The 23,693-nt window shown below is 48.4% G+C and overlaps 1 protein-coding gene and 1 pseudogene across 1 annotated transcript; both read right to left on the reverse strand.

Moving 5' to 3' along the window:
• Positions 1-28: 28 nt before the first annotated feature.
• LOC134546438 (heat shock factor protein 5-like) lies at positions 29-11,027 on the reverse strand. Its single transcript, XM_063389245.1, has 6 exons — positions 9,760-11,027; positions 7,692-7,879; positions 7,180-7,300; positions 5,504-6,103; positions 5,040-5,155; positions 29-4,631 (listed from the first exon to the last, which is right to left on the reverse strand). The coding sequence occupies exons 1-4, from the start codon at positions 10,271-10,273 to the stop codon at positions 6,033-6,035; spliced, it is 894 nt and encodes a 297-aa protein (XP_063245315.1). The 5' UTR covers positions 10,274-11,027; the 3' UTR covers positions 29-4,631; positions 5,040-5,155; positions 5,504-6,032.
• Positions 11,028-12,286: 1,259 nt separating this feature from the next.
• On the reverse strand, positions 12,287-23,039 carry LOC134546446 (DNA (cytosine-5)-methyltransferase 1-like; annotated as a pseudogene).
• Between the last annotated feature and the right edge of the window lie 654 nt (positions 23,040-23,693).

Genomic DNA, 23,693 nt, shown 5'->3' on the forward strand with positions numbered 1-23,693 from the left:
TGCTTTCAGAATATGCTCAGCTAGAACAACTGTTGGCTGTATTCCCAGTAGCTTATTCCTGACACAACAGGAGGGCCAAGGTGCTGCATTATTTCTGCAGTCAGTTTGTCATGGCTGCTGGGAATTTTGGCAGGGATGTGGTGTGGCTTAGAGTCTCAGTGCTCCCCATGCTTGGAGGCGGCATTTGAATTCTGCCCCCAAAATCAAAATGGGAAGTTGTTGATTGTGGTGGTAGAGATGGCCATGACGCTCAGAGTGCTTCGGTAAAATTTCAGAAGGTTTCAAGCATCAGCTCCTTGTTATCTAAAAGTCTTTCATACCTTTTCTATGTAGTCTCCCATGGGTAGCTCTACACAGCTCTGGCTCTTTCTCTCCCTCTCTCTTCCTTCTGCAGTTCCAACTTGCTCCTTCCTGTCCCCAGCACAGCCACCTAACCTTGTGTCCCTTGTACAATGTCTTGCCCTTTCTGTCTCTTGCGCGACCTCCCCTTCCTCCTCAGAGCACAGCCAGCAGACTCAACTGACTCCAACCAGCTAACTCTTTTATCACACCCATAGCTGTGAGGGCAAGGCTGTTCCCACTCTTGAGTAATTAACACAGCTGCAATATATCAGAGGCAAAATTGCCTTTAGCACTCTCTGTCTCCCCACAGTTGATCTGCAATATTTCTTCCTAGAGTGTTTTCCCTATAAACTTAATTTACTTAGAAGCTGCACCTGTCAGAAGTTTGTCCAATGGGTGTCCCTTCCCTGAAGCCTGGAATCTCTAGTGCCTTCCTGTATCCCCTCTCTGCAGGAAATAACAGATACAAAGTGAAAGGAGTTCATTACAGGCTCTTACACTATTCATTATTATCTTGGGGAAAACATTCAGAATATATGAGTAAAGCCTTGCAAATGATGAGGAATCCTGAAAAATGAGAAGGAGCACAACATCCTGCCTTTCTAAGGGGAACCTGGGCTGCTGAGAATTTATGTCGTGGTGTAAGAGCTGTTAAAAGGAATGAGAGTAGAAGCCTCTTCCCTTCACTGGAAGTTGCTCCCAGGATTACAGGTTCTGGCAGGAAGTTGGCTGAAGAACAGTGGTAATGCTTCTGGTAGATTTTGGTGTACAAATGCTTGTTCATCACAACCAGGACCTGGCTCATGAACAACTGTCTGTGTCTTCAAACAGCTTTGCTACAGCAGCAAGGGCTCCTTTCACACCTATGAACAGCAAGCTGAACTGAGCAGCCCCAGCAGAGCTGCAAAGCCCCTCTGTCCTTCCCCAGTCACTCTTGTATCACCCACCTTTCTACTGAAATTGAGCTTTGTGTGCACGCTGCTCAGGTCGGCTTCCCTCAGCTCACGGCAGGAAATGGATACTTCAAACAATCTGCATGAGTTTCACAGAGGAGTTTTGGAAACTCCTCCCTTTATAAAGAAAGAAGTCTTGGTTTTGTTTTAAAAGAATAGCTTCTCTCAGGCTCATTTTGGAAGTGACTGGGTTTCTCTCGGTGGATAGAATTTAAACACTGAGAAGCAGTGAAAATTTTAGATGGTCTGTTTGCCAGAATGTATGGAAAGATTTCAGATATATCAAGACTAGAAGTATTGGGCTCAAAGAAGTAAAGGGGTGACAACCTTTATCAAAAGGTTCTCTAAATTCAGTGTCTGATGTGCTGAGGGCTGAGCAGCAGGCCTGAGCCAGAGCTGACTTACAAGATGAATTCTGGGCACTGTGTCACTAACCCCATCAGTATTTAGCGAGAAATAGACAACAAAGACGCTTGTGCTGGCTCTGTATAACCTTGTGCAGTTATCTGCAGGAAATATATCACTTTAAGAAACTTTCCCAACTGACAGGAATAGAAGCTTATCTGTAAGGTATTTTAGGGGAAAACTCTCTGTGCCCAGGCCTGGGCTCTGGCCAAGGCCGGCCGTGGCTGGTCAGGAAGTGTGCCGTCAGATCCAGGAGTTGGTGTGCTAAAAATAGGATCAAGTCACTTTGTTCTTGTGTGTGTTGCAGCATGGACACATCAGGCGGGCTTGCAACACACACACACACACACAGAGCTGTGAGGGGCCCTGCAGCCCAGCTGCTGTGCTTTAGCATGGCAGTCATTCATTCCCTAAACACAAGGGCAGTGGACTTTAATTGCAAAGCCTCTCTTTGCAATGGGATTGCTTTTGCCCTGCAGCCTCCATGAGCACGGGCTTTGTGGGAACAGGGACCATCACAGCCTGTGTCCTGGAAACAGACCCAGGAAAATGAGCAGATCCTGCTGGCTTTTGCTACTGCTGTAGCAGTGATCCTACCAGCAACTCCTATGGCAAGTTATTACAATGTAGAAAATTAAAGGGGCTTTCAGGCAGAGGTGTGGGGATAGGAATAACAGTTCTTTACTAGTATATATGACAAAACAAACAACAACTACTACAGCATTAACAATAAACAGAATCAAGAATCCCGAGGGGCTTTGGTTTCACAAAGCCCGGGGCAGTCTGATCTCTTGGGACTCTGAGAGCACCAAGCTGGAGCGATGGGAAATCCCGGGCTGGTGGATGAGATGTATCAGAAGCTCTGTCTGTGGTAGCTGGAGCAGCAGGGATGTCCTGGCAGGGCAGGGCAGTGCAGGGCTACGGAGTGGCAGAAAACCTCAAAGCAGTGCAGAAGAAATGCCGGCGGTGGGACAGGGCCACCCTAGCAGGGCAGGAGGAGGCGAGCTCAGGGTTCCGGCGCACAGGAGGAGATGGTGGTCGATTTTCCAAGACTGGACGAAGTGGTAACAGCAAACTCCTGCAGCAAGCAGCAGCCTGGCCATTCTCTTTCCCATGCCCAGAGCAAGAGAGCGAAGCTGTCCCCAGCCCTGTCCTTTACCTCCCCCAAAACCCGTGATACCTCTCCCCTCTGAGGGAAACTGCCAGAAACTCAAAAACAATAGGTGTAGCCGATGCTGCTATCTCCTTTGACCACTTCTTTGTTTTAGTCGAGTATCCTGTAGTTAGTCTCCTAGCAACTTATGGGAAAAAAATCTGTAAGTGAAAAAGAAGCAAATCTAACCTCCAACACCAGTTCTCCTGGATCTTGGAGAATTTCAGCCCTTGTGTCCATAGCCCGCCCTTCAGCCCCAGCCTGCAGCAGTTACAGTCACTGTTGCCTCCTCCTTGCTCCAGCTCACTTGCCAAGGTGCCGCCAAAGCCGGCTCAGGAGGCTGACTCAGGATCCCTATTGGCTTCTGGTCTCCAGGATGACCTTCAGAGGGACACTTGGAGCACTTCCTAAAGAGCTGCCTGTGGCATAGGGGGTAGATTTGTCCGCCCTAGGTGGCTCATGGTTGGGGTTCTACGCTCAGTGGAGTCCCAGAGTTTCTTCAGCAGCCTTTGCAGTGAGTTCTTAGTGAACATGTGGCTTTGCTGCCATCCCAAATCTCTGCTTGCCTTGCCCAAACTAAGTCCAAGTAGGGCATGTGCTGGGCATGGCTGGAGATTTTTTCATGGCCAGAAGCCTCCAGCATCACCTTTACATCTGCTCATTGTTTTGGGTAGCACAAATCACAAAACACTCATCTCAGCTGACAAATGTAATTTCTTGCAGATTGCTACAGCTGCATTTCTGATTGACAAATACACAAGATTCAGTTGAAAAATGTCATTTTATTACAAATTGCTACACCCATGCTGACAATACAGAACTGTACAAATCTCAATTAAGGTTAAAAAAGGAATTTATTAGATTATTACAACAATGCTATGTAAAATTTACAAATACTTCAGTTAACAAAACTAAATATATTGCCAACCTCTGCAACAACTCAATGTACACAAAGATCAATTAGGTGCTTAACAACTTCATTTATTACATATGACTGCAAGTGTACAGCCCATATAGAAATACAAAAATATACATTCCCTCTGTAAATAACCATGTACCAACAACTCAGTCGATATAATTATAAAATTATACCACTCCATACATGTTGAATTAGAATTAAATACCTATATATACACAAATACATAAATACATAGATAACTATTACAATCTACACATGTCAATACTGATTACATATTACGTTACATGCTACATTATATACACATACATATAAAACAAACCTATGTATAAATATAAAAATATCACTATGCCAAGGCCAAGCTAAGTATCTATCCAATTGCATCAATACACATATAAAGGTATATATCTGGATACATATGTAAATATAATTGCTTATAGAAATAGGTCAATATACATATACAAATATAAAAATAGACATATATACCTATAGAAATACCAATATACCTATTTAAAGAGCCATGTACCTATAACTGCATCAACAGAAATAGATACCTACACAACTCTATACATAGGAAATAGAACTAAAACCATCTAACAACATACATGTATACTTAGATACATATATACACATATATGTAATTACATATATGTATATACACAGCATACATCCATAAATATAACAACAGTCATATTCGCCATATTTGCTATACAAATACCAATACACGTATATAAATATCCATATAATTATCCCTCTCTATGAGCAAGTCCATATGTCTTTAAACAGAACTATAAACGGAGGGATTCCAGCTGCCCCATCTTCCAAGCCTCTCCGTTGTTTCCTTCTGTGCAGAGCAGCTCTCCTGGACAGGGACAGCAGGTGGGACATTTAGGAAGCAAAGGGAACACTGAGTCAGTATCAGGACGTTTCACTTGTTAGCACCTGCACTTCCATCACGGAAGGAAAAATCTCAGAGCCTCCCCAGAAGCATTAAAAAGGAGAAGCAGGCAGAGCGGGACAGGGTGTGGTGAGCGCAGCTGCAGCGGGACTGTCTCGCAGCCGCCGGCAGCCCAGCACAGCCGGCACAGCTCCCGGGCCCTGCCGGCACAGCTGCCTTGCCCAAGGACAGCCCCTGTGCCGGCCGGGGCAGCTGTGCCGAGCAGCCCCAGCACAGGCACGGCCCGCTCCCGCCCAGCCGGGCGGCACTGCCCACGGCCAAAGCCCATGCCGCCCTCACCCCCATCCTGCCTCACCGGCCCTGTGGCCTCACCCGGGGTCTCGAGTGGCAGCAGCACATCCCTGTTCACTGCTCTTGCTGGTGGCCTTCAGCTTCTCTCTCTGCTGGCTCCCATCAGTCTGCGGCTGTTTTCAAGGTCTTCAGTGCAGCTGTGGCAAAAGTGGAGCCTCTGGAATTGATTCCAAGGCCTGGCAGAGCTGCAGTCCGGGACTCTTCTGTGCTGCCTGCTGGCCCCCTCCATCCCCTCAGCCCTACCGTCCCCTCGCCAAGCCCTCAGCCCCCTTCACTTTCTTCAGCCCCTCACAGTCCTCTCACCCCACTCAGTCCGTTCTGACCCATCCCATCCGCTTAGACCCACCACTCCCCTCAGCCTGTGACACTTCCCTGCCACCTCAGTGCCACAATCGCCCTCTGCTCCCCCCCACCCCTCAGTCCCCCAGCACCTCAAGGTCACCAACCCTTCAGTGTCACCGCCTCCTCAGCCCCCTCAGTCTCACCGTCCTTCAGCAGCTCCTCAGGGGACGGTGCCTGGGGCCACCAGCAGCTCCCACCGCTCCAGGGACACCAGGCTCTGGAACTGCTGCTCCACCCGGCCCGGCCACCAGCTCGGACCCAGCACAGGAAGAGGAGAAAGAGGGGGGACAAACAGAAAAGCAAAAGGTGAAAAAGGCAGCTGAGGGGGAAAGAAGTAAAAATGCAGCCTAAGTCTACACAGCTCTATGTAGCTAAACTTCCATATACTTCTAACTAAATAACTATGCACATTTATAAATTTAAATATAACTATATATATTAGTGTTGTTACTCTATACATACATGTAAATCTGAAAATCTATAAATGTAATTACATAAATATAAATATAATTTTATCATATCTATAACTATATATATGTTAATTGTATAGATGCATAAATATATGCACATATAACTCTACAAATCTAAAAACATAACTATATGGGTATAGAAATAAAACTATAGCAATCTCTAAATGTATCTATAAACAGAGAGATTCCACCTGCCCGGCGGTCACAGGCTCTCCCTCTGGTCCTTCTTCGCACGCAGGGCAGCCCTCCTGGCAAGGTAGATCAGATGAATATCTGGGAAGCAAAGGGAACGCTGAGTCAATATTGCCCTTTGTACATCCTTCCCTTTGGAAGTAAGTGTACTGCTATCAACGACTGTAAAAGATGGCCTGAAAGGCAGACTCTCACTAGTGAATTTCAGACCTGCTCTTGAAACAGCAGGAATCCTTCCTAGTTTTCAAAACTTCCGAAATTTTGAAGTATCCCAGCAAACTCACAACACTTCCATTTCAAATGGCACCCATGACAGCTTGAAACAGAGACAGTCCCAGCTCCCATAAAGAAGCCAAATCTTGTTCCTTCTCTGTGCTGACAGTTCTCATTGAAATGGCTAAAGCTGAAAGGTGCTGTGAGCTGAGTTATGAACCAGGACCGTTTCCTGCCATCTACAAACTGCCCTCTGCAGTGAGCAACAGCTCCTCCAGCAACACCACTAGCTCTGGGATGATAAGCAGGGAGGGAAAGAGCTCCCTACGAGGCTGACAGACTGCACCAGCTTTGCTCAAGAATGCAGATCCAAAGGGCTCTTCTCTCCTATTAGTTCTTGTGAATTTGCGGTAACTTTTTTCCTTGGGCTACTGGATTTGTGACTAATGATTTGTTTGGCCTCAGAGCTTCCGCTACTTGTATTTTTAATGTATCTCACTATAGCTGTCAGCAGACTGCTACTACATTGATATAATTCTTGGAGAAAAAAAGCTCAGACTTCTACATTGACTTTTTGCTGTGGTATTCCTCTCCCGCTTCAAGAGTCATTCAGTGTTCCCTCCAGAATACTGTCAACCTGCAGCAAAATTATCCACGGACTTCAGCACAAAACTGGGACATGTGGGTTGGTGACACAACTCCCACAAGCTCATGTTTATTCCCTGCTCTCTTGCCACAGCAGAGGACTCGGTGTCAGAGCCTCTGGAGAAGCATGGAGGGCAGGGCTTGGGGAGATGGTGCCAGTGCAGGATTTGAACTAAATGCATCAGGAAGCACCAACCCTACAGACAAGAACTCAACTCTTTTGATCTCCCTTCCTGTCACAGGCAGGCTCAGAGCAGCTGTCTCACACCTCTCTAAACCAATGTGGGCTCTCTCCTCACCAAGCTCCTTGGGCTCCTGGGACCTGTGCCCACAGCTCCTGGTCCCAGATGAAGCTCCCTCTGCTGCAGCCCTGTCCATACTGTCCTCTCCTGAAGACTCGGGGGCAACGCTAATATTGTCCTGAAAAGAAAAACAGGAAGAAAGAAACTGAAAGATCACTGGCTATTTTCTGTAGGGACACAGTAGTTCAGAGCCTGCAACATCTCCTTCTCTTAAGGAAGAAAATGCTTTTAAAAACTTGTAGAAGACAAAAGGTCATCATTCTTTGCAATAAGATATGGGATTCTTCCCAAGAAAATGAGCACCCAAACTTGACCAACACAGGCTCACACCTTTTCATCCTTACTCAGGCGGAAACTTTTTCATTCCCTCTTTCAGAAATCTTGCTTTACAAAGCAAACCCTTCCCTGTCCAGTCACAGCTGAGTTGAAGAATGCTTTGCTTCTCAGCTATGCAATGACATTCAAAAGCTCTCAGTACAGCCCCTTTTATCCCTGTCCAATGGACTTACCTGAGCAGAGGGACACCTTTCAGGCAGGGATGGTGAAACCATCTTCTCCAGTGTCTCAAGCACAAGGTCCAGATCCAGTGGTGGCAATTCCTCTTCACCAGGAGTACTCCATACCCAGCTGGGGGCTGTCCATGCTGCATAACCACCACTGCAAGCTGGAGCACTGGGGGCTAAAGTGCCCAATGCAGCTGCAAGAATCCAAACACATTGGTCAGGCTCCAGAATGTGGCTTTGGGACGCAGAGCTCTGTTGCTGCCTTGGATCAAACATCACAGGAAGCACACAGCAACCTCAATTCCAGAAATGTATTCAAGCTTCCCAGGGAACTGGAAGAGTGAGTTCTTTCTCTTAAAAATATTTATCCTTATTGATGTGTACATAGATTAAAGTATGGATTGTAAAACTTATATAGACACACACATACATGAACACTTTATAATCACAGCCTTTTGCATCTCCCCAGCCGCTTTTGGATTTGGCTGCTTGCGTTTCTCATCACAAGAGACCACAGAAAGGGGATTCATACAGGAAGAGCCCAGATCTTTAGACACACATGCTGAAATTAAATTGGCAGTTTGTTCTAAAAACAACCTTGTGGGTGAGGCCGTAATTGTGCAGCTGCAGTGGCTCTGGGGCACACAGAGCTCATTTCAGTGGCACTGCTTGATTTGCAGGATAGACAGTCTTAAACATCTGCAATATCCTATCACTGTCCTAGTTTGGCTTCATTCAAAGAAAGAAGGCAGTTCACCTAACACTGACCACTTGTCAGGCACTATTTTTCACCTTTCCCTTGCACCTCAGCAGAGAGGATGTCTGGAAAACGTCCAGAACACTATCAAATCTGCAGGAAAGACACGAAAAGCAGACTGAGAATCTTGCTGGTTTTAAGGTCCCTCTTCCTAATACACTTGACACTCTCTACCTGATTCTCACTTGAGATTTACCCATGACACAGCACTGTGGGAAAACACTTCAAAGGGTCAGTTTCCTGGACCTGTTTGAAAAGCAAGGGTGGAAACTCTTTCCCTACCCGATGGGTCATTGGCTGTTGAGCGCTGCTCTGAGCATCTGCAACTGCTGCTCTCTGGAGAAGCCACGGAAGTGCTGTGATGGTCTATGGGAACAATGAGCTCAGGGTGGCACTTGAGGTCCATGCGAACCAGTGGAATGATAAGCTCATGCTTGAGCTGAAATTTGCATGTGCCAGTTTCCTCTGATGAAACCCCAGGAAGTCCGGATGTGGCTAACACTATCTTGGGAGATGCTACGAAAGCCTCAGACTCCTGAGGACCTGGACTTTGCCTGAAAGGGCCTGCAGGCAGCTCTGAATCCTCAGATGAGGCAGCAGCAAGGTCCTGGTAGGAGAGTGCTGTGTAGCAGTGAGGGAAGAAGGAAGGAAGCAAAGGGAAGGCTAGGTCACTATTTGCCTTCGGGTATGTTTTCCTTGCCAGCAACTGTATTTCTGTTATGGAAGACAAAAGCTCCCATCCTCCCAAGCAGAGTGAGAAAGAAGGAAAAAAAGCAAACAAACAACCAAACCCAACATGTTCTGGGGCCATTCAACAAGAATTTCCTTGTCTACTTAGCTCTCCCCTATTTGTTCAACTGACTGGGAAAACTGTCCCACTGCCATTCCTTGGCAGGAGGCAACTGCCAGAAACCAAACTACCACGTCTGTTCCCCTCTGCTCCAAACGGGACAGGAGGCTCCCCCCCACTGGGCCTGACCACAACTGAGCCCTCGGCTCACACGCACTCACAGAGAGTTCCCCAAGCATCCTAGGGCCGGGCAAGGAGCAGCGCCAGCCACGGCGCAGGGCTGGGCCAGCTGCAGGCCGAGCGGACCAGGGTGTGGTAAGCACGGCTGCGGTGGGACTGTCCCACAGCCGGCACAGCTCCCGGGCCCTGCCGGCACAGCTGCCTTGCCCACGGACAGCCCCTGTGCCGGCCGGGGCAGCTGCGCTGAGCAGCCCCAGCATGGGCAGAGCTCGCTCCTGCCCAGCCAGGCACTCCCCCCGCCGAAGCCAACGCCACCCTCTGTGCCCGCAGCTCCCACCCCGTCTCACCGGCTCTGGGCAGCTGCCCAGCGGGGAAGGCGGGCAGCGGCCGGTCCGTGTGGAGCTGCTGGAAGCGGCTGGGCTGGCGGCTGCGCACCTCCAGCCCCGCCGCCAGCCGCAGCCTATTAGCCCTGGTCAGGCGCTTGATGCGGAGGAGGAGGTCGGGGCGGTCACGGCGAAAGTTGGGATTCCTGAAGTGGAGCCAGCCCCCGGCATCGCCCGGCACAGCTGCGCCAACCCAGCCCGGCACCTTTTGGAAGCCGTAGAGGTTCAGCTGGCGCACGAAACTGCCGAAGTGCGTGGCTTGGAAAGAGTCCGGGGCCGCCCCCACCCCCTTGCTGCCCCCGCCATGGGCATTGGCCGGGCTGAGCAGCTCCCGCTCGAAGAGGGAACGGTCGATGAGTAGCCCCCGGGCCTGGCTGTCCCAGCGCACGGAGCGGACGCAGGGGTTGTTCACCAGGCGCCACAGCTTGGCGGGGAAGGTGCTGGCGTTGAGCCCGGCAGGCAGCGGCACCTCCGCCATGGTGCTGATCACCGACTGTCGCCACAACGCCCGAAGCGTAACGGCCACGGCTGCACCGGTGGCACACAGCCTGAGGGGGGCGCTGCATTTGGCCCCGCGCGTGCCCAGCGTGGCCCCAGCACAGGCCGGACTTGGTGGTGGAGACGAGCGCCGCGGAGCTGGGGCTGTGGGCACAGCGCGGGCATGGCGGCTCCCGGGACTGGCCGGGCAGGGCAGGGTATGGCAAGGTGCAAATCCTTTTATTTTCTCTAGCTGCAGTCATCCTTCTGCCTTTGCTTTGCAGCACAACCCCAAACAACTAAGGCAAGTGCAGGACCTTTCGAAAGGGGGTCCAAATTGAGCAGTCCCACGGGAAATTCTTTCTATTTGTCCAGTTAAAGCAAAATCACTTTGTGTTCTGCATAGCTGAAGGGAGGAAAAAGATCTTAGACTGAGTAGCTGTACTATTTTGGTTGGGGCTGGAAACAGAGTTCCCCACTTGAAAGCAGACTGGTCAAATGGGAGAAGGGGAAATTGTGAAATAAGAGAATTGAAGACGTTCTGTTTGCCCCTTTTCCAGCCAGCTGGCTAGTGCTTTCTCACTGTGTTCAGCAGATTTGGCACATTTCTCATTCTTTGGAGGTAGAAGCAGCAAGAGGAAGGGGCAGCAATTTTGTCAGCATTTTCATCAAAGCTAAAATCCTGTCCCCTGGAAGGATGTTGCTTTTTGTGAGGGATTAATCACCTACAGTTACAGTGAACTCATGCTGGTGTCTTCGCCAAGAGGTTTCGCATTTTTCTTTCCGCAGGAATAATTTCTTCCCCTCTTTTTTTTTCCCCAGTCAGGGGACAGTTACAACACAAAATCTCTCCTGCAGCCAGGTATTTTCAATAAAGCAACAAAGATGATCTTGCAATCATCTGTGCTTTTGTCACTTGCTCTTTTTATTTTAAATTCTCTCTTCAACTGGAAACAGTTTTCATAGCATGAAAAAATAGACCTATTTCTTCCATCTCTTTTAATCAATGCCCTTTTTATGTCTTTATATCATTTAACCATGAGGGCTCATGTGAGTGTATTTGGTGGTATGGCAGAAGCTCATCCCACACACAGTGGATGTTCTCCTTACTTCCAGCCTGAGTTCCAGGTGATATTGCCTGCTCTTGCCCTCCTTCCAGGTCCCTTTGTGAGCAGCCTAGCTCTGTCACTTTCTGTTGCTGTCCTGTGGGTGGCATGCTGACACAAGGATTGTTGGTCTCATCACATTCTGGAGTAGTCTTTTGGACTGTTTTAAAAATGCCCTGTCGTCTCTTCGTCTGTGTGCTGGCTTTCTGAGAAAAATTGGAACCTAATACCTAGAAAATCTCTTCCCAATTCATCTTAAATTGTTTAAAATAGAACCTGAATTATGAATGATCCACCTGGGTGGGATAGGGTTTGTCTTTAAACACAGTGTCTTTAATCCACTGATATGAGATGGGGTGGAGTGTTGTCACAGCCTTGGAGTTGGGATACCAGAAATCTCAACATCAAGAAGACAACTAAGGAAGGGCTTGGGTGAGTTTTGCTTTATGTGTTCTTGTATTCCAAGAAGTCATGTGGATGGACATGCTTTTGTGTTCTTGACCTGTGTTTGGAAGAGCCAAGTGTCCCTGCAGGCCAAGCAGACAAGGATCAAAAGACAAGAATCTGTCTGGATGCATCCTTCTTTCTGCCAGAAATCCTCAGAGGAGATGGGGGAGACACTGTAGTATAGCCCAAGGGGCAGGCATATGTCAGCTTCACAAACATGGGACAAAAATGGGGAATTTCTGATATGGTAAAGCAGCTGCTGTGCCTCCTCCTGACAGCCTGTGTCTTGAGCCTTTGGGGTTCCTTCCTCATCCCTCAGTGACACATACTAACAAAAACTAGACAGGTTGTTTCTTGAATGCCTTAGACATGTGCCTAATCCAAGTACAAAATACCTACAAATTCAAGGTAGGGGGGAGTAGCTGTCAACTGGAGAGGGCTTTTGCTCAGATCCTTCTTCATCACAGCTTCCTCCAGTCTATTGTGGGACAGGTGTCCTGGGCGACATGTGGCTGATGCAAAGCAACATCTTCTCTGCAGAGCTAAGGTGGCAATTTGGCAGTTGATCACTGTTAGAACCCACATCCACGAAGGCAAGAGTCACCGAGGTTCTTGTTAATAATCCCTTGGTTCAGCTAAGAGTGAATTAAGAATGAATGAATGAATGAATGAATGAACGAACGAATGAATGAACGAACCAACGAATGAATGATTGAATGAATGAATGAGTGAATAAATGAATGATTGATTGGCATTTGTGTGTATGATGCCTTAGGGCTGGGCTTTTCTGTTTTGTGTGATAGCACTGAGTGGTGCTCGGATCTTCACGAGGTGATGGGGGTAGGGCAGTCTTGTTCAAGGACATTGTCTCCAAGCTCCAGGCCCGAGCACAAACAACCTGGAAGAGAAGGGCAAGTCGAGAGGATGGCGTTTCGTGATTCGGGGTTATTGGTTGGATGGTGCATTGCTATATGCAAATGAATGGAAACTTGTAAAAGGGGTAAGATCTGGGGACAAGCCCCTTTTTCGTCTTCATCTTGGAAATATTCGGGCTGGGCCACTTCTGTGGGTCTGGAGACGCAAGGGCATGGACTTGAATAAACACTCATTTTGTTCCTTTCACTCTGTCTAGCCTCTGTTTCAGCCTCAGGGCATCATGTATATATATATATATATATATATATGCACATAGGGTTTATTTTAGAACAATTTGGTTGCAGTGGAAGGCAGGTATTTAGCCATTCCAGTTATTATTATCTCTAGTCACATAGCAATATGACAACATAAAAATATTACATGAGGAAATGTAAGAAAGGGGGAAAAAAGCACATTAAGAGAGAGAGAAAAAGAAAAAGAGTGAAAAAACATATCATCACTCCTGGATCTTGTGATGGGACTTGACTGTTGCAGCTTAGATTTTCAGTGGTCAAAATGATGGTCATCATCTGTCAGGGATGGGGGGTGATGTTGCAGCACAGCTGGCCTGCATCTGGACAAAATTAATTTGGTCATAAATCCAATTTAGCTGACCTGGCTTGTTCTAGAAACAACTCCCTAAGTGAACAATGGAACTGGAACAGAGACCTCAGCCAAAGCCATGGAAGCCCTGGATGCAAACACATTGCTGGCCAGAGATCTGGACAGTGCAGAGATCCCAACCAATTGCCTATCTAAACCCAGGAAATTCAAACCCCCTATAAAAAGAAGCTCTGAACAATAAAACGGGCTGTTTGCTGATGACCCTTGGTGTGTACTGTGTTGTGTGCCTGTCTCCAACCCATGACCCTCATGTAACAGGGAGATGTCTGTGAAACACAAAGTGCAATAAGTTTAGAATAAGGTGAGGCTCAGTAGGAATGCCCAGGTACCTGCCTGGAGAACTGGAAGTTGTATAAGGGAGGGCAATTAGCAAGATAAGAAGCCTTGCACGATTTGTGTCTTATGAGCCTCAAAGGTTTGTCCCCAAAGCCACCCACGGAGTCAATCCTTCTTTGGAGGACCAACTGGGAATTGGCCAATTCCCAACTGACAATTCCTTTGGGAATGTCCCCAAGGACCAACACAACCAACATTTCTTGGGGTGCGAAAAAAGGTGTTTTCCCTCCAAAACCATCCTGGAGACCCTACCTGGAGCACCCCAAAGGTGCAGTGGTAGCCCATGTGCACCAGGCAGCGCAGGGTCAGCTTGAGCACCACAGAACTCTTGAAGCACATGAAATTCCAGACGTTCTCCAGCAGGAAGAAGTGTGACCAGTAATAATCGCAATAACTGCGGGGATAGCAGGAAATCGGTGTGGCCAGGGGACACCAGACGGGGCTCTCACTCCTCAAAAAATCCCCTCCACACCCGCAAGGGGACCCCAGACATAGGGTCTCACCTGAGGAATGAGACCACCAGGGAACTCTTGAATTTAAAGCAGGTGTGGGAGTTGAAGCTGTTCATGCCACCGAAGCCCTGGCATTAGGGGCTGCCACGGAACATCTCCACATCACCTTTTTGGGGCAGTTTCTGTCTCAAGGAATTGGTTTTCTTGCTGGACGTGACGAGCTTGAGGAGGATGTTCCAGTCCTTGATGAACACTGCGGTGCTGGGGTTGTTGAGCCAGAACAGCTGTGCTGCTGGCTCCCACATCTTGATGACTAGAGCATCTCTGAGACTCCTGCGGGACACGGCTGGGCTGGAATGGCCAGGCCTGGGTGGCAGGGGTCAGGGGTGGGCAACAGGAATGGCCAGGAATGGCCAGGCTTGGGTGGGAATGGCCAGGCTTGGGTGGAATGGCCAGGCTTGGGTGGGAATGGTTAGGGTTAGGTGGGAATGGCCAGACCTGGGCACTGCGAATGGCCAGAGCCAGGTGGTAACAGCCAGGGCTGGGCACAAGAAATTTCCATCAGATTTTCTAATTTGGAGGTTTGTAGCCTCCAGGCAGTGATAGTTCGCCCCCTCTGCAGTAGCCATTACTTCACCAAAGCTCACCTCCTCCCTTGAGGCAAGCCTGGCCTTGCAAAGCACCCTGGCCCTGCACAAATGAGCAAAGGTTTTGAGTCACTGATCATGAGTAGATAAATAGTCCAGTCTCTCACAGTCACTACTCTAGGCTGTCTCTTCCCTCCACAATTTCTGTTTTAGGCACCTCCAGGTTTACCTCCAAATACCCACAAGAATCAAAAGAATACACATCAAAAGAATACACATCAAAAGCTGTTCTTCCTCTTGGACCTGGCTTAGTTCCAGCATCTTGGGGATTGAAAACTGGCACAGCCGGTGTGTCCTTCAGTGTCACCGCCTCCTCAGCCCCCTCAGTCTCACCGTCCTTCAGCAGCTCCTCAGGGGACGGTGCCTGGGGCCACCAGCAGCTCCCACCGCTCCAGGGACACCAGGCTCTGGAACTGCTGCTCCACCCGGCCCGGCCACCAGCTCGGACCCAGCACAGGAAGAGGAGAAAGAGGGGGGACAAACAGAAAAGCAAAAGGTGAAAAAGGCAGCTGAGGGGGAAAGAAGTAAAAATGCAGCCTATATGCGTATACAAATGTGTATACAAACATCCATCTATCCATCTAAACATCAATATAACTCTAACTATGTATGCAGATTTATAAATATAACTTCATACATGTATAAATATTACTCTACACATATATGAATGTACTTAGCAAATCTAAAAATGTAACTACATATATTTAAATATAATTCTATCATATCTGTTATAAATGCCAATACAATATTCCAGTTAAAATAATTTGGTTTATTAACAAAAGATTGAATTACAGAATTATGCTAAACCCACCAACAGCAGAGATACTTGAAAATTTTTACCTGGAAAATGCCAAGGGTGAACCTTGAGACACAGAACCTGGCTGTCTGCTGTCTCCCCCTAGGTTCACAAATTTGTCCGGTTCGGGGCTTGGTTTTTATACACTTTATTCTGCCCTTGGCAACAGTTCCTCATTTTCCCCCTTTGTGTCTAAGCTAGCTATTCAAATTCATGGATGTCTCTGGCTCAGCTGAAAAGAGTCCCCTCTCTCTGGTAAGGTGTTAATTTCTGGTTTGGGCAGATTTCCTGGCTGATTAATGGTCCGAGATATGGATGATGATGCTTGATGCTGGGTGAGAGTGGTGGCTGGTGGTGTTGATGGTCCTGCCGCCTTATCTTGATGGGTCTCCTCCCGGTGCTTGAGGAGACTGCTGGTTTTCCCGTAAACCTTTTGTCTATTTCTGAATGTGAGCTTCTGGGGTGGTGCCTGCCTTTTCATAATTTGGTTTAACAAAATGTTACAAGGTGTCCTGAAACTTATACTTTCATACAACACACACATATATATATACAGTTTTATAGTTTTCTGTTGCCATGAGGTTTTTTTCCTGGTTTGCCAAGCGTTCATATTGAAGGAGAAATGTGCAGTTTCTCGCACTCGTGAATATAAACACAGGATCATGTTTTATAAACACTGGCCATGTTTTGCTAACTGTCTTTCATTGTTTACATATTTCTAGGTGGGAGGAGAAAGGTGATTGACAGTTGGCTTGACCAATGTGGATTGAGAGGTGGAATTCCATCCTCCAATCCATGGGCCTCATAGGAAATGTATAAAACTGGGTTTTTGTAAATAAAGTGGTCTTCCTGCCCTGCATGCTCTGAGCCCAGAACTGTGTCCCGAGTCTTATTTTCTGGCCAGGCCCCGCAGTGATAGTTTTCAATAAATTTCATTAACTATAAGAACATGAATTAACATTCTACATTTTTCACAATATCTATATATACTCTTAATTATACACTTGTTATAAACGCCAGGACAAATTTATTGCCAAATTCAATAGTTTGGTTTATTAACATCCAAATCACAAAATTTAGAATCAAATTATAACAATTTTAAACAATAAAAACAAAACAATACGAACCCCACGAACAGCAAACTTACTTGACCGAAGTTCTCCCGGGAAAAGTAGAGCCAAGGGTGACCCCAGAGACACAGGACCTGGCAGCCGGTGTCTCTAGCTGGGTTCACAAATTTGCCCACCTAAAGGCCCAACTTAAATACCCTTAGTTTCCCCCTCGGCAACTTTCCTTCCATTGTTTCTCTAATCATCGGCCATTAACTTTATTTACATTAAATCCCGAAAGGGTCCCCGGGCACATTCAAATGCTAATGTCCAGAGCTAGTCCTTGCTTTGAGTAACTGTCGTAGAGGTGTGTGATGACCGATGTAAGTCCTCGCTGGCACGTCTTTGCTGGCATGTAGCGTTTGACCGTTGCGAGTCCCGATGAGTTTAGCTGCACGTAGGCAGGAGCAAGTCATTCTCACCTTCTATTTTTGGAACCCGGAAGATCAGGGAGGTGCTTTCCAGAAGTTCGTGAAACGTGCGGGTTGAGCAGACACACACATACCTTTATACAATATATATCACAGTTCCCAATCTATAATGATTTATAGAACATGAATTAAATAACCATATTTCCCACACACTTCTATAAATATGAATATATAGATGTATAAACACAATTCTATATAATTGTAAATATATGGATATATAAATATAACTACAGATCTATAAATCTATGTATAAACGGAGGTATTCCACCTGCCCAATGATCACAGGCTCTCCTTCAGTCTCTTCTTCCCACTCAGGGCAGCCTTCCTGGCAAGGCAGATCAGACAGATATTTGGGAAGCAAAGGGAATGCTGAGTCAATATTGGTTTTTGTGCATCTTTCCCTTTGGAAGTAACTCTCCTTCTACCAAAGAGTGTAGAAGATGATGTGAAAGGCAGACTCTCACTTGGGAATTTGAAGACTGCTCTTTAAAGAACAGGGATCCTTCCAAGTTTTCAAAACTGTGTAAAGCATTGCAGTATCTTGATAAAGTCTCAGCACTTGCAGTGCAAATGGCAACCTTGAGAGCTTGAAACACAGTTCCAGCTCCCACAAAGAAGCCCAGCCTTGTTCTTTCTCTATGTTGACAGAGCTCACTGAAATGTGACTATGCTCAGTCCTCACTGAAATGGCTGAAGCTGAAGGGTGCTGTGAGCTGAGTTATGAACCAAACTGGGACATGTGGGTTGGTGACAACTTCCACAAGGTCATGTTTATTCCCTGCTCTCTTGCCAAAGTGAAGGACTCAGTGTGAGCCTCTGGAGCAGCGTGGGAGGGCAGGGCTTGGTGAAGCTGTGCCAGTGCAGGATTTGAACTAAAGGCACCAGGAAGCACCAACCCTTCAGACAAGGACTCAACTCTTCTTGTTACAAACAGGTTTTAACTAAGTAATTCAAGTTCTGTCTAATTACGAATGGTTGGTATCTGTTTTGGTTTGCTAAGTTGAAAGTTTACCTCAACTCTGTTTTAAGACAGATTATTAATTACCTCTACCCATTTTTAATCACCTCATCCAATTGTTAGTATCCATCCCTGCTTGTTAGTTAAGAGTTCACCGTGTTAATCATTCTCACCCATTTACTCCTCACCTGTATATCCTGGTCCCATTCCTCAGGTATTGCCCTGCTGCTCCCTAAAATAGCATCTGATATGCAAATAAAGGAGATACCAGAACTCTGGGTATTACTCAGAAATAAAAGACTCTGAAGACAAAGAGCCAGAGCAGAATCCAAGACTGAAAGTGATGCCCCTGGACAGATGCAGAAGTAAGACTACTAGCCAAAGCAGCTTCATCTGGTTGCCGTGATCTGAACCATCCTCCATTGGCAGGATGTCCCTGGACAATGAGGACGGGAGCCCCAGCTCTGCTGCGAAGTGAAGCTGACTGCACCTCCTCCTCAGAGTTGCTGAAGAGACCAGCAGTGGCATGCGTGGCCCCTCAAGCCCCCACCCAGAGCTGATTTCTCTAATAAAGGTGTTAAAAACAAGCAGGTCTCCTTGCCCTGTTTATTACATTCTGATCTTCCTTTCTGTCACAGGCAGGCTCAGAGCAGCTGTCTCACACCTCTCTAAACCAGTGTGGGCTCTCTCTTTACAAAGCTCCTTGGGCTCCTGGGAAATGTTCCCTTAGCTCATGGCACCAGGCAAAGCTCCCTCTGCTATAGCCCTGTCCATAGGATCCCCACCTGAAGATGCAGAGGCAACATTAATATTCCCCTTTGTTGCAGTGCCTTCTTGAGGTGTTGCCTCAAGACTACCGGGCTACCTAAGGCACCACAGCGGCTTAAGGTACAGCCAGCAGGCTGTGCCAGCTGACCAGATCCCTGTAGGTTCTTGTCCTGGACAATGCTGGAAGACACTGATGGAACATTGCAACAACAGTGAAGAAGTGAATGAAGGACTCTGCTGAGCTGTCACAGGGCATTTATTGGAGCATCTGGGAAGAACTCCCAGACAACCAACAAGGCTTGTGCTTTGAGCAAAACAAGAAACAAAACAAAGCAACCAAAAGCACTGTTCACTCTGCAAAGCAAGGCTTTGTGATCTACACAGCTCTTACATGGAAATCAAGCAAATTAGGCAGTAACAGCTTTGCCTTTACTCTGCAGACATGGAAAACACTAACTAATGCAGAATGAAAGCCAGTACCGGAAAAGGTGGGTAAGTGTCTGCAGCAGCTCCTGTGCTTGTTGGGAACACTGACAACCAACAAGGCTTGTGTTTTAAGGAAAACGAGATAGCAAGACACAGTAACCAAAAGAAGACTTCTCTGTTCCATCTGCAAAGCAAAGCTTTGTGTTCTACATAGCTCTTACATGGAAATCAAGCAAATTAGGCAATAACAGCTCTTGCACTGCAGACATGGAAAACAACAACTGGTGTAGAATGTAAACCAGTACTGGAAACAGCAGGAAAGTGTCTGCAGCAGCTTCTCTGCTTGCTGGGAACAGAGACAACTAACAAGGCTTGTGTTTTGAGCAAAATAGGAAAGCAAAAGAAAACAACCAAAAGTGGGCTTCTCTGTTCCATATGCAAAAGAAAGCTTTGTGTTCTCCATAGCTACTACATGGAAATCAAGCAAATTAGGCGGTAACAGCTTTGCTCTTGCTCTGTAGACATGGAAAACAACAACTGGTGCAGAATGTATACCAGTACTGGAAAAGGCAGGAAAGTGTCTGGAGCAGCTCCTTTGCTTGCTGGGAACACAGATAACCAACAAGGGTTGTGTTTTGAGGAAACCAAGAAAGCAAAACACAGCAATCAAAAGAAGACTTCTCTGTTCACTCTGCAAACGAATACTTTGTGTTCTACATAGCTGTTACACGGAAATCAAGCAAATTAAGCAGTAACATCTTTGCTCTTGCTCTGCAGATGTGGAAAACACCAACAGGTGCAGAATGTAAGCCAGTACTAGAAAAGGCAGGAAAGTGTCTGCAGCAGCTTCTTTGCTTGCTGAGATCACAGAAAACCAACAAGGCCTGTGCTTTGAGCAAACCGAGAAAGCAAGACACACAAGCTGGAAGGAGACTGTACTGTTCATTCTGAAAAGCAAAGCTTTTTTTCGCGAGAGAGATAAGGGTCTTCATATGCCCGAGCTTCCACACTTTGGGATTTAACAGGAGGTTTAAGGAGGGATATTGTGTAGGTGGTTTAGGAAGACTCTACCTTCCTAGTGCCTTAGCCACCAGGGAAAGGAAGAGGAGCTTAGGATATAAGGAGGGTGCGCTTTCCAAAACCCCGAGAGAGAAAACCCTGCAGGTGTGTGCCCCAGTGGACTCTGACTCTTTATTAGAATAAAGTTGAAGTGGTCCTTTGTCTCCTTTTTACACATAAACCTCTGGCATTTGTGGATTTTCCAGACATGATTTTAAAAGCAAATTGGTTCTAAGGAAAGCAGATTGTGAGTTATATTACATTAAAGAATAGTCTTGAAAACACTAAAAAGTATGTCTCATTGTCAGATCAGGCTATCTAGAGCAAGCTGTATTGTGTCAAGCCAAGAAAGATTTTTAAAGCTGATTTGACACCATGCGGGTGTAAAATTACTAATCTTTGCCTTGTGCTGTATCATGCACAGCTCTGAGATTTAAGGCCTCAGCTCTCTGACTTTGCAGACGTAAGTAATCATACTGTGTTTGGTACTGCTGGGGTGAAGGTTGTAGCACAAAGCTCCTAAATAATCTACCATTTCATTCTATCCATAGGGAATGTCTGGTGAATCCTGGTACCAGTCATGTAAGATCAAGGAACAGAGAACAAAACACAGCTGCCAAAGTTCCTTGAGTATAAGAGCAAAACCCCATCAGTGGAGACCACCAGGCCAGCACCCCCTGCCCTGCCTTCAGTGCTGTGCAGAGCCATGCGGCACCTCAGTCAGGGCACAGGCAGCCACAAGTGTGGCTGTGGCACAGGGGCTCCTGAGAGCCTGTGTGATGGTGGGACAAGCTGCCCCAGCCCTGGCCCTGGCCCTCTCCAAGGTGTGGGCAGCAGCACAGGCTCCCTGCCCTGCACAGTTATTTGCACCAGGGTGCCCTGCACCAGCAGGTGCCCTTGCCCATCCATGTGATGTCTTCCCTCAGGGTGCCACTCCTGCATGGCCACACTCAGGGTGCAAGTGAGTACATCTCAGCCAGAGCAGGAGGTTGCCTTTGCTTCCCAAACTCACCTGAGAAGTGAGCAGCAAAGTTGTCCTCCCTTACTGGAGGAGACCATGGCAAGACCTTGCTTGGTATCAGCCTGCAAGAAGCCAGCTGCACTCACAGAGCAGCCCCACAGCACAAAGGGTCAACAGCCAGCTGCCACCCAACCCCAGCAGCCTGAGCGTGGCACACAGCCTCTGGTCTGCGAGCCTCTCTGGCCTGCGCAAGAGCGGTCCTGCCAGTGGCAGCAGCAAGGACAAGCCGGCATTGCCGTTGGCTCCCCAAAGCCTCTGCTTGCTGAGTAGCACCATAGACACTTCCTTCCTCCTAACCACACATCCCTGGCACCCCAGCACAGGCAGAGATGGGTGAAAGGCAGCTGTTCTCACATTTGCCAGGTCCTTAATCAGCCTCTCCAGCCTGCTGGCTCTCAATGTCCTCCTCAGGATAAGAGAGAAGTGGGAAAAGATGAGCAGTGATGCCTCTGTGGCTTGGTTGAGGGAGCAGCACTCAGGCACAGAGCCCAGAGTGGAGACAGACTCATTGCACAGCAGTGGCTCAACTCCTTCTCCAGGGCTTTGATGGATGGGACACAGATCACTCAGGCTCCCTTGGTCCTGTGAAGAGGGAGAGAGCTGCATGACCCCCAAGCCACCTCTTCTCTCCTGTCATGCAGCTCTACCTGAGAGCTGCCCACAGCTTCAGGGCCAGCTCTCCGCAGCTGGGGAGTGGTGCTCCTCTGCTCCTGAGCATGCCCTGTCTGGCTGCTCCTGAAGCACTCCCCAGATTACTCCTGGAGGGGGCCCACCCGTAGATCCTTTAGCACCTGAGAGTCCCAAAAAGAGACGAGCACAGGCCCTGCTGCCCCACAGCCTGAGGGCAGACGTGCACCTGCCCAGCCCTGTGGGTAGGACACAGAGGCAGGATGAAGCCCCATGGTTGGGGTAGGTCAGAGTTGCTGCTCAAGCCCTGCTACCATCTGATGTGCCCTGAGCAGAGGCTTTTACCCTTTCCCTTCTGGGGACCGAAGAGTGACCAGGAGGTGAGGGACAATGGAAGGACAACTGCCCCCATCCACTCCCTGCCCAGGCTCTGCAGGGAGGGCAGAGGTCATTCCCAGGGTGGTGTGTGCATGCCTGGAAACCTCTCCTGCCCTGCCATGGCACATGGCACCACAACTCACCCAAAAGTGGTAGTACTGGAGCTGGTGGGACAGGTGAGGATGTTGGAGCTGCCATGTTCATTGCTGCCTTCCTGCTGCTCCTCCTCTTTTCTCTCCCTCACTGCTGCTCAGCACCCACAGCTGATCCAGGGCCAGGCAGAGCTGTGGACGCAGGGTGGTTCGAGCTCAGAAAGCAGAGGCAAGCAGTGAGTTGCACATAGCCTCCCTAGCACTCCCTGGGGCAGGGCCCTGCCATTCTGCCCTGCTGATGTTGGGATGACACTGGTGTAGTGTGTCTTTGTCCTGGCTCCAGAGCCAGGGGGTAAGGCAAAGGCAGCTGGGCTCTGAAGGTTTTACTGCAGCTTGGCAACCACCAGTTCCTCTTGGAGAAGGAGAAGGAGAAGGTGCCTCTCGCTGGTCTTTGGGCCGTGGCTCAGAGCCACGGCCGCGCTTAGCACCACCTTGTCATCACTGAGAACCTTCCTGCAGAGCAGAGAGTGGTTGCTGTGAGGAAGGCAGCCCCTTCTGCTGTGGGACCTGGCCATGGCCACGTGTCCCAGAGCTGTGGGGGAGCCCACCTGGAGCCAAAGCAGCTCCAGGCCTGGGACAGGAGGGCCCTGGCCTTGCTGCACGGACACGGGCCAGTCACTGACATCAAGGATGGGAAGCAGGATAGCAGGGCTTGAGTTGGTGTTGCTTGCCCAGACCCTGCCTTCTCTCAGTGCTTCTGCCCAGACCCTGCCTTCTCTCTGTATCGGGACAGCCCCCTGCTGCTGGTTCTGCTGGCGCTGCCTCCAACTGACTGACAATCAGAGCTCAAGAGAAGCTGGGCTAGGCACTGAGGAGGGACACTGCAGCAGGACTTGCAGGATGGACAATGCCTGCCTTGCACTGGGGAGCCCAGACACACCCGAGGCTAAGGCTCATCTTCCTCCACCTGCTGCCAAGGCTTTGCCTCCTGCAGCCCTGCATGCAGTCTGCTCCCTTTGCCCCAGGGGCACTTCAGCAATTCCAATCTGCTCAGCCTTCAGTTGACCATGACCCCAGGTGTCTGCACAGCTGCTTTACAGCTGGCTCTTCCCTAGCATCTCCAGGTGCAAGGACTTGTTCCTCCCGGGGTGCAGGAATCAGCTCTGAATATCATAGCTTGTACTGATGGCTTCTGACATGCGGCTCCCACCCTCCATGCCATTCCTTAA

The sequence above is a fragment of the Prinia subflava genome, unplaced genomic scaffold (assembly GCF_021018805.1).
Source record: "Prinia subflava isolate CZ2003 ecotype Zambia unplaced genomic scaffold, Cam_Psub_1.2 scaffold_78_NEW, whole genome shotgun sequence".
In the NCBI taxonomy this organism is placed as follows: domain Eukaryota; kingdom Metazoa; phylum Chordata; class Aves; order Passeriformes; family Cisticolidae; genus Prinia; species Prinia subflava.

Excerpts from the sequence above, each read along its gene's own strand:
- LOC134546438 (XM_063389245.1), bottom strand. The coding sequence starts at position 10,273 with ATGGCGGAGGTGCCGCTGCCTGCCGGGCTCAACGCCAGCACCTTCCCC. Across the intron at positions 7,880-9,759 it reads TGGGCAGCTGCCCAGAGCCG|CTGCATTGGGCACTTTAGCC; the intron begins GTGAGACGGGGT and ends GGATTCTTGCAG. Across the intron at positions 6,104-7,179 it reads CCAGGAGCCCAAGGAGCTTG|ATATTCATCTGATCTACCTT; the intron begins GTGAGGAGAGAG and ends TTTGCTTCCCAG.